The sequence below is a fragment of the Haemaphysalis longicornis genome, unplaced genomic scaffold (assembly GCF_048455015.1).
Source record: "Haemaphysalis longicornis isolate Haplotype H1 unplaced genomic scaffold, Haemaphysalis longicornis Haplotype H1 scaffold_10, whole genome shotgun sequence".
NCBI classification, from domain to species: Eukaryota; Metazoa; Arthropoda; class Arachnida; order Ixodida; family Ixodidae; genus Haemaphysalis; species Haemaphysalis longicornis.
Window position 1 is genome coordinate 107,372,746 of NW_027526204.1, and position 10,741 is coordinate 107,383,486.

Below are 10,741 nucleotides of genomic sequence, written 5' to 3' on the forward strand. Positions count from 1 at the left end.
AGCTGCTTCCCCTCGCTGGCCATGGCTAGAAGCCGCCTGTGCACCCACATCGGCATGAACCTCTTAAGGAGGCTCGTATTGCAAGTGCGGAGGCAGCCTAACCTACTGTGATGTTGCTATATTTTTTTCGTGAAGCGCTTTTCGTCGACATTTCACAGATCTCTCCTCGGGCACTTCTACATCTCTCCTGTTTCCCTTTTCTTGTGTCCCAACTTGCTGAGCGATTTTGTGCACCTCATGATTTTCTGTAACTCACAACTCGTTCACTTTAAATGGCGTAATGACGCAACCAAAGCATCAATTGCAAATTTAATTGAAAAAAGTGGTTATACCCGAAATTCCTTTCCGAATTCATGTCTAGCTGTAATACCACAACAACATGCTGTGTCCAATTTGTGTTGGTGGCTACCAGCTATCAGCTGCCCCTGGCACAAACGTGGTGCAGCATTTAGTCATAAAACATTCAAGACATAGAAAGTATTGCATTTGTTCAGGAATTCTATCTGCAATCACATACAAAACTACCAGCGTGCCGATTCTGCGATGCTACGTGTGAAAAGTTCGACGCCAAGCACATCGTGCCCCTGAAATTAAGAATAATTATACAGTCGCCCTGTTTTAACTATTCTGCGTTACCATGTTACTCAGCTGTTCACCTGTAGCGCCACCGCTACTGCAATACCTTTCACTGAACGATTACGTGAATAAAAAAATTAGCTTCAGCAGAGGGAAGCATCACTTGCTACTGCAAATCACACCGCCCTAACGATACCGAAGATGATTGTCAAACCATTACCTAATTAAATTTCAATGCAAACGAAGCCATTCCGAATGCAAAGAAAATCTTCAGTGCGGGCGTTTGTCTGCACGATGTGATAGCTGATCTCCTGATCCCAAGATATAGGCGGCAGGCGCTTAGTGCGTATTTCTATACTCCAAGTGCTCTGCACTCAAACAACAACACAGAAAAGATCCTCCCTTACGTTACTACAGCTTCTGGTGTACTCGGCAGGGATTTATAATACCAGCCGTTTGAATTGTGTACTGCTCCTCAATCATCTGAATGACTCTGTGAACCCCTTGTCGTAATAATGACGGCAATATGTTTCTAGAAAGCTGGAAAACTTTAGGGTACCGCCTTGTCGTCGTAGCTCGTTCGCTGTCACGCTATCTTGCCACCGTCGTAATCAGGCGGCGTATTGACGTAACGGACTTAAAGAGAGCACCACGGCGTAGCGGTGTAACGAACACAAACAGAGGCTTCGAAAAACAGGCGGTTTATATAATCATAACTGCTCGAAATTCCTGAACCGCTGGCTCTTGTCATATATATCCCCGTTGTTCAGCTAAAAAAAACTGTAGGCACATTTGGGGCTAAATTTCTCTAAATATCCGCCAGCCCCGCGTTCATTTACGTCCTTTGGGTTAGTTTCTGCGATAGTAAGCGAAAAAAGTGGTCGCCGAAAAAGACGGCTTCCGAACTGCGCAATAACTTTCCGGCACGTGCAGGATGAACGCAAGTACACAAATGCCAGAATTTCCGCTCGGCGCTGTTCCAGGCCGCGAACACGCTAGCAATGAGAAGGCGCGAAATTTGAATTGCATTTAGATAAACCTCCGTTCAATTCAACAAGATAGGAATGAGACAGGGAAGCGAACAGCGTGATGGGTAATAGCAGTGAGCGGATAACAGCGCCACAGCCGATTTGGGCGAATATTTTTTCAAGTGCAAAACATTCAAGAGTCCCGGTGTGTTGCCGTAGCTCGATCGCTGTCACGCTGTCTAGCCACCGGCGCAGTCAGGTGACGTAACGACGTAACGGGCTAAAACAGAGCCCCATGGCGTAGCTCCGCAATGTACCCAAAGAGAGGATTCGAAAAACAAGCGGTTTATAAGTCACAACCATCTCAAACTGCTGGACCGCTTGCACTTGTCATGGATCTCCCCATTATTTAGCACAAAGAAAACTTCAGGTACAGGTCCGCGCAGAAGTAAACAGAGCACGGGAGCGGTGGCCGAGCTGCATCGCTGCGCCGCGTATGGGCGCCGACGGGAACCAAACAGCGCCGGTCTAAGAGTGTGTTCGCACTGCCCCCGCCGCCCTATCTGATATGTTTAATCGCCGCTCTGCCGGCGTGTAATCCTGGGCGTGACAATGTCATTAAGGCAGACCTGGGCTATAGAGCGGCGCTGGTTGCATTGCCGCTCACAGGCATCTATACAGCAACCGAATATGTTGCTGTTGAGCTGGACGAAGGTGCGCGCGCTCCTAAACGTGCCTTGTTGTAGGACGCTGCGGTTATCTTTGCGGCGTAATTCATTGTAGGCTGGCAACAAAACTCCTCTGGACAATATAAAAAGCACATTCCCAGACATTTTCGTTCTTGGGAAAAAAAATTTTGCTTGCAACCTTTATTTTTAAATTTTTGGTTTGTCCGAAGTTATTGCTGCCACTCAGTCCAGATGTGTTCTGAAGAAAGGAAATAAAGAAATGTCCCTGCGGTGGAAATTCTGTATTAGTGAACGCCGTAATGAATAGATACAATCGTTGTCTTCTATTACAGCGGGCCTCCTATGGCGCATATTTTGTTGTCTCATTAATCCTTTCGCTACCGTTGATGAACATACCCGTCATAAGATTTAGTAGCAAAATGACCGATGACGAGTGTGGTTGCCATCGGTCATTTTGGAGCCCTGAGGGCGCTTTTTGCAAGAAATTGAGGTCATGCGGTGGAGACATCTTTTAATTCATTGCGGGTTTAATTTAAAGCTGCAAGATTTTCTTCACAACTGATTGATTGTAGGGTTTAACACGCCGACGCAACGCAGGCGATGACGCGCGCCGTAGTGGAGGGCTCCGGATTAATTTTGACCACTTGGGGATCTTTAACGTGCGCCAAAATCTCGTACACACGGGCGTTTTTGCTTTTCTCCTCGATCAGAAAAGCGGCCGCCGCGGCCGGAAATCGAACCCGCGAACTTGTACTCAGCAGCGCAACGCCTTAGCCACTAAGTCACCGCGGTGGGTCATAAACGCTCCTCACAACGCAGCCAGCTCACGCTATATGAGGACCGATGTAATAGAAGACAACGATTGTATCTATTCTTTGCGTCATTTTTTAACAATAAAATTTCCACCCCGTGGGCATTTTGTATTTTCCTTTCTTCGGGACAGGCCTGAACTGAGTGGCAGCAGTAACTTGGGAGAGACCCAAAATTAAAATAAAAACAACGTTGGAAGCGAGATATATTTTTTTCTAATAACAAAAATTTCAGTGAATGTACTTTCTATATTGTCCAAGGGGATTTCATTTTAAGTTTACATTACATGATTGCAATGACATGCTAAGGAAAACCGCTGCGGCCTACAATTTTATGCCTCCATTTACTGCGCGCAACTCAGCACGTTTCCGGGCGCGCGCCGCTTCGTCCGGCTCAACAGCGGCAGATTCGGGCGACGCTGATGCTTGCGAGCGTAATGTAACCAGCGACCCTCTATAGCGCAGCGCTGTCTTTTGAAGACCGTCACGCCCAGGATTACATGCCAGCATTGCGGCGATTAGACATATCAGATAGGGCGGTGGGGGCAGTGCGAGCACACTCTTAAACCGGTGCTCCTTCGTTGCCGTCGGCCGCCATACGCGGCGCAGCAATGCAGTTCGGCCACCACTCCCGTGTTCCGTTTACTTCTGCGCGAACATGTACCGTGCGCGTCAGGCTTGTCTAGGGCAAGCGAGCGCGCGCCTTCGGAACGTGATGGCGACATCAGCTGATAGCTGCTGGGTTAGAGATAGCTTGCCATTGCGCGTGCGCCAATCTCGGACAGGGTCAGGCCGGTGGTCGTTTCGCATGTGCCGCTCGAATTTGCAGACGTCACCACCCTCGAGGGGCGCTTGTCTTTAACAGTGGCAGCTGGGAGCGTTGACAGGCCAGATAGACGCGTCGTTAGACGCGGTGCAATAACTCAGCAGGCTTCCGACTTCCGCTAATCTTCTGAATCTCGCGTTTAGCAAACGAAAAGCACGCAACAATAACGCAGTGCAGCGCTTTCCGTCGAAACTTTTGAGCGATTAAGTAATGGCTGCACTGATAATGCATCGCGTCAAATTCCGCGCTTATACCTGTGTCACCGCCTACAAATGGCACTGCAGAATAAAAGCGCTCCTTGTGGCGCGTGGCGTCTCTACGTTTGAGGGGCCCATGCTATAAGACGACCAACCCGAGTCTCTCCGAGATCCACGCACGCGCAATGGCAAGCTATCTGCAACCTAGCCACTATCAGCAGGTGTCGCCAGCGTGCTCGGAAGCCGCACGCTCGCTTGCCCTAGACAAGCCTGACGCGCACTGTACATTTGAGGTAAAACCTTTATTCGTTTATTAATTCCGTGTTCCCCATAATAAAAAAAACAAAAGAATAAAAAATTCGGGGAACGAAACCCGCCGGTTAGTTCCACAGGTAAAACCTGTGGAACTAACCGGCAGGCCCCGCGTCCACTTAGATAGTAACGCTACAGTGAACTAGAATCTAGTAACGCCCTCTGGGTTGGTTTTTACTATACTAAACGAAAAAAAGTGGCCGCGCAATACACGCGTTTGAAACGGCGCAGTGAGGGTCGGGCACGTGGGAGATGAAAGCAAGCACAAAAAGAACAGAACTCCCGCTCGTGCTGTCCCAGGCATAGGGCGTGCTAGCACTGCGAAGGCGGGAAAAAATTGAATTTCATTGAACAAAACCTCTGTTCAATTTAGCAAGAGAAAAGGGAGACAGGGGAAGGAAGAGCCTGATTGGTAATGCAAATGAGCGGATAACGGCATCATAACACCTCTGGAGGATTATCGCGTTAAAAATGCATAGGTCCGTTACGGTGCACAGTACATATTCGCTCCATTACGCGCGCGTCAAAGCCATTTCTTTGCCTATGCACCAGAAAATTGGCGGCGGTAGTCTGCCAGGTACAGTGGTGATCTCGCTAAGAGTGAACACGGGAGCGCGTGGCCGCCGGTACTATCAGAGCAGCCTAGCGTGCCCCGCGCGAACCATCACGCATGCGCTGTGCGGACCGAGCGATATTTTGCTTCCAGCGCGCGCATCACGTCATCGGTGCGTCTGCTCGTCGTCTGCTATGTTGCGTCTGGTCTGCTACTGGTACCTTGCTTTGATCCACGATTCCTGGATTCTCGCAAGAAAACGCCCAAATATGAAAGGGTAAACGTTGATAGTTTTCTCCCGTATATTGAATGAAGGTCGTAGCGCCTGCGCGCCCCCTTTGAGTGACCACCTTCGAAGCCTTGAATTGGGTGCTTCTATGTGCATTTAAAACACTTTTTGTAAGCACTTGCAAAAATTAAGTGCTTTTAAAATCTGCGTGATCTTTTGATTGAGTCTCTTTGAAACAAGTTGGCGAGTTACGCTGCTGTGCCGAAACCATTGTATTGGAGCTCAAGAACGAATCACCGCTCACACGAAAACATTTTTCGTGTGGATTCTAGTTTCCACTCCTTCATACAGTGGCTGATAGCTCCACTGTTACGCGAGCGGTAAACATAGCAGGTGACGCGCAGACGCTCCGATGACGCAGTGCGTGCGCTGAAAGCATAGTCTCGCTCGGCACGCACAGCGCATGCGTGATGTTTCGCGCTGGGCACAGTAGGCTGCTCTGATAGTACTGGCGTCCACGTGCTCCAGTGTTCACCCTTAGCGAGAACACCACTGTACCTTAACACGATGGATCACTTAGGCAGCTATAAATGTAGTTTAACTTACCTGTCCTTCGTGACATCATTGCTCGTCGTGGGGCTGGGCTTCGAAGGCTTGGTGCGAAGATTTGGGTTTGCAGCAACGGGTGACTGTGCCGTGGTCCCGTCGGCCTTAGACGACGAGGCGACTGCTCCAGCGTCTGGGGTGCTCGTTTCCGTTCCAGCTTGCCCCGACAATTCCAAGGCGCTGGAAAGGAGAGGGTAATGATTGCCATTCGTAGGGTCACTCCGCTTCCTTAGGATAAACTAACCTCTCATCACTGCGATGCACTTCCGACTACCACTTCCACATTGAGTGGACTGCTATAATTTTTTATCACACAGCAGTGTTATCGCTGTGAAGGCAGGGAATCATGATAAATTAGCTACAATGATGGTAGATATAGGAATGGAGAAAACGTTGCAGGGGGCGTCTACGTTTAGGTCTTAAGATGTAAGACGCGATAGCGTTACTTCGTCCTCAACGGAGCTTCTTGGAATCGCCATTTATGCTTTCCTGGCGCTGAAGTTTAACCTAACGAAACTAGCAAGAAGAGCTTTATGCGGGAGAAAATTTTGATGACTGCTGCTGCGGTCTTGTTAATTTACTGCAAAAGCTATAATGTTTGACAACTGCATTACCTTTGACGAAACTTCATAAATAGCAATGGGGTTCGGTCGGCACCAGAATCCCGGGACGCTCGCCGTCGATTTTGTACACAAAGCAGCCGCGTCAGCGGATTGCCTCGAAAGCGCGTCATCCCTATTTTATATTTGCCGCGCTTTCAAGGCGCTTTTTCAAAGGAAGTGCACGGCCGGGCTGGAGGAGCGGCGGGCGCGCACTTTCATACGGCCTGCGCTTCGGGTATAGTTCCCACCTTTGACCGCCGCTAGTTCGTGTCGCTGCGGACCAACCCTCGCCGGTTGACCTACAGCACGCGCGGGGTAGGTAGAGCGGCGGCGCGCGCGCACTTGCCACTGCTCTAGCCCTGCCGTGGCTACACGCGATACCTGTCCGTGTAAATTTACATGTGCGTCATTAAAATAGGCGACTCCTCCCCCCTTCTGAATTTTCGGTCTAATTGGGTCAAACAGCCTAACATTATCACTCGGAAGCGCCTAATCAAAAAATTGAAAGAAACATTTTAACTCGGGGCACATGAAGAAAAATATGCGAGGCCTTCATATCTTATCAGCGACTGTATTATATGAAAATGGTGAGACAGGCAAATAAACACGGCACTTTCCGTGACTGAAATATCATTTCTTATTTTTTTATTTTTCCTTTCGGATGATGTCTTGGTTTGCACACGCACAGGGCACGACCAGTGACGCGAATGATTTCCCGTCGAGGGAGATAGGGTTATCGCTTAGCTAAACGTGATTCTGCTATTCACGCTCCGGTCGGGCTGAGCGACCCGCCGGCAGCGAAGCGCACTGTCAAAAACACACAGCTGCTCGGCCAGAGGCGATGCGTCGACTAACAGAAAGGCGGGTTGGAAGGGCAGAGGGTTGGTTCGAAGCGCCCCCACTGTAAAGAATCTGCTGTATTGGTTCCTTCTTGGGTGCGCAGGCCGTATGAAAGTGCGCGCTCGCCGCTGCTCCAGTCCGGCCGTGGGAAGTGCTACGAGTTGTGCCGCGCCTCCGCCAGATGGCGCCACGGGTCCCGCGACCGAGAGAAGACGCATTGAAACATCCCCCTCGCGAGGGGCACGATCAAATTCAGAGCATTTCCGAGGGTGCACGACGTTGAGTAGTTTGCGTTACGTTAATGTTGTTGCAGTTGTGGCAACTGCTGACGAGAGAGCGCTCATCAGTAGTAATTTGAATGAGTCAACGATATAAGGCGTGTTCGTAACGTCCCATTCTGTTTCGGCTTTGTGGCGCAGTGGGTAGCGTACCATGTACATTGCCTCCCGCCCGCAGGGTCGAGGGTTCGAAACCGGGCGCCGGATAGTATTTTTTTATATATAGTGTAGGGGGATGTGTGCGGACTACGACTACTGACGTCAACGCGGGTGACATCGCGAGTTACTGAAATGCTCTGCATTTAAAAGCTCAGTTGCGCATAACGGAAGATTGATGAAACCACTTCTCATTTCTGTCTTCTGCGCAGCACCATCATTGTCGGCAAGCCTACAAGCCTGCATATTCCTTTCCACATTCGGTTTTAAGCCACTACGCCTGATTACAGCTTCAGGCGCGATCTCTCGTTGGGTACACAGACGTACTTCCAGGTTGACGGGGACGCTGTCTTCCATGGTCGCTTCATGAGCATGGCTGATGGCAGACCGTTAGCCTTTACGGAAAGTCGCCGAATGAGCCCAGTAACAGAATCACATCAAGAGTGGCTATTCGGCGCATGCATTAACAGCGGGAGAACGAAGTCGCTGCGCAGACACGACGCTTGATGAATCACCGCGAACAATTTCTGCTATTGTATCCGCCGTAGCATGATTTCCCTGCTTCCCACCCACGAGGTATACTATGCTTCTGGCTTCCACAGCATTAGTTTCCGGATGGCAGTGGTGGCGTATTTTCGTGGACACTTGATGAGCACGACTGATAGCGGACGGGTAGCGGGCACGGCAAAATCGAGAAATGAGCCTAATAATGCTATCGCGTAAAAACGTGGGTCCGTTACGCTAGACAGTACGTAATCGCTGCATTACGCGTGCGTCAAAGCCATTTTGTTGCATATGTGCCCGAACATTGGCGGTGGTAGTCTGCAGGCTATCGCAACACGATGGAACGCTTAGCAAGCTATAAATGTTTTAGCTTACCTGCCCTTCACTGTGTCATCGCTTGTCGTTGGGATGTGCTTCGAAGGCTTGGTGCGACGCTTTTCTTCTGCACCCTCCGGAGGCTGTGCCGAGGTAACGTCAGTGTTAGAAGACGAGACGACTGCTCCCGCGTCCGGAGTGCTTGTTTTCGTTCCAGCTTGTCTCAACAATTCCAAGGCGCTGGAAAGGAGAGAGTAAGGATAGCCGTTTGTGGGTGCACTACGCTACCTTAAGCTAAACGAACCTCACAGCCTTCACTGCGGTCTCGCCAGCGTCCTTCTGGTTCTTCGAGGGCTTCTTGCGGCTCTTTTCGCTTCCAGCCATCGCCACGGGAGGCCTGGTCCCCCCGTACTTAGACGGGGAGACAGCGGCTTTCTTGTTCGGTGTCTTCACTTTCGCCCCCGCTTGCCTGGACAATTCAAGGGCACTAAGCAGGCGGTAGTAAGAGCAGATATTTGTAGGTGCACGGCCCTTGCTAGAAATGAACTTACGCCTCTTTCTTCCCGGCGTCGTTGCCAGGATCCTTGGCAGGCATCTTGGAGTGCTTCTTGTTTCGCTGTTTGCGCGCAACCGATGACGTTGACGGGGAGACGGCTGCCTTCTTGTGCTTGGCGTCCATGGTAGCCGCTGCTTGAAACGATAAATCGAGAGTGCGGGAGCAGGATGGACCTAGGAGCTCTTGGGGGAGCGAGAGGGCGTGACGACAACGACGACGGCGGATCACGTGAATCACGAGCGCATGAGTGGCATGCGGTGCGTGAGCGCGCAGTTGTTCTCTTTCTTCATCGTGAAATGCGGTTTGATCACAGCTGAGTTGAAAACCGAGAGAAGGTATCGGCACAGTCTGTTGCTGCTGAACCGGGCAGAGGATTTCTGCTCTGCTCGCAGACGGATGCCGATGCGGAATGACGGATGCCGTTGCGGAGAGGGATGCCGATGATGATAGCTGGATGTTTCCGGCCCATGCCCACGCAGGGATTGGGAGATCGGGGTCCCTTCGCTTCCCTTCATTACATTCCCTTCATTACCACCCAACGAAGGGAGGGCCATCATGGTTGGTTGGTTAGTTGGAGCCAAGATAATAATAGCGCGTACCAACTGTGTGTGGTAGCCAAGTCGGACTGGGATCTAATTGTGGGAGGAGGCTAAAAACTAAAAACGAGGTGGAAGTAAAAACGAGAACATTGTGGAAATTAATACGACAATTTTTAAATGCAAATAAAAACTACCCGCTGTGGCAATAGACAACGAGCATAATGAAAGCAGGGCAGTTACAGTTGTAGTTACAACAAACTTTCAATGTTCCGGGTTGCATTACCCAAACTTTTATAGTGATGATGATGATGATTCACCTCCGTGAGCTACAAAGTGACATTCCGTTCCCAGTAGGTACAAACGAGGCGGCGTATTTCCAAACGCTTTGCTGCAAAGAGTACCCACGTGACATGTTCGTTCGCGCGTTGGAGAACAGTAATTTACCGTGATCATTCTCCTCTCCCCAAACATAAATCGACGAAAAACATACCAAATCACCATATTAAAAAAAACATGTATATTTCTGTTGAGAAAGAAAAATAGGTTTAGAAAACAAAGTTAAGCAGTGATGATGATGATTAAGCAATAAAAAAAACTAAGAAGTAGACCAGCTGTGGCTCCCACCCAAGCCGTCAGCACCAGTATTAAATAGCCTACATCTGGGCCTCAGACCACAAACGGTGGGCTTGTATTAGAAGGCGCTCAAAAGGATAGTGCGCGCAGTAACATCACACATGTCACGTGGATGCTCTGTGCATTGAAGCGTTTGTAAAAACGCCCCCAGGCACTTCTTTTTGGCAATCAGCATCATCAACGCACATGTTCTCTTGGAACGCTGCCTCTGCTTTTTGAAACGAAGACACTTCGTTTGGCTTCAGTATGCTAAACGCAGAATGGCGGTTTTGTGTCCAACAGCCAGGCTTCCAGCACCAGCAGCAGTGATTTTCTTAGATCCGAGACTTTTTACTGTAAAATGCAGTCTTAGCTCCATTCTCGGCATTCTGCTTGTAAACAAATCTGTGGTGGGGTTGGTTGTTGTTGTGTGGAATCAGGCGGGGTTAGCCTGGCGTGATATGCCTCCGATTGCTCCGCCCAAGCTCCTCCTAATTAGTCAATGGTAGTGTCTTTTCACCAGGAGTTCGCCAGTTTCACCTCTTTAAGAATGCTTAGTAAAAGGAGCGATAAG

The 10,741-nt window shown here is 49.8% G+C and overlaps 1 protein-coding gene across 1 annotated transcript in view; it reads right to left on the reverse strand.

The window, feature by feature from the left end:
• Positions 1 to 9,383, reverse strand: part of LOC144157895 (uncharacterized) — a 62,359-nt gene extending 52,976 nt beyond the window's left edge. Inside the window, exons 1-4 of the mRNA XM_077688612.1 lie at positions 9,012 to 9,383; positions 8,765 to 8,929; positions 8,521 to 8,700; positions 5,766 to 5,945 (exon numbers count right to left, since the gene is read on the reverse strand). Of these exons, the coding sequence (XP_077544738.1) occupies positions 5,766 to 5,945; positions 8,521 to 8,700; positions 8,765 to 8,929; positions 9,012 to 9,139 (653 nt within the window). The 5' untranslated portion in view covers positions 9,140 to 9,383. The remainder of the gene's footprint in view (positions 1 to 5,765; positions 5,946 to 8,520; positions 8,701 to 8,764; positions 8,930 to 9,011) is intronic.
• Positions 9,384 to 10,741: the final 1,358 nt, after the last annotated feature.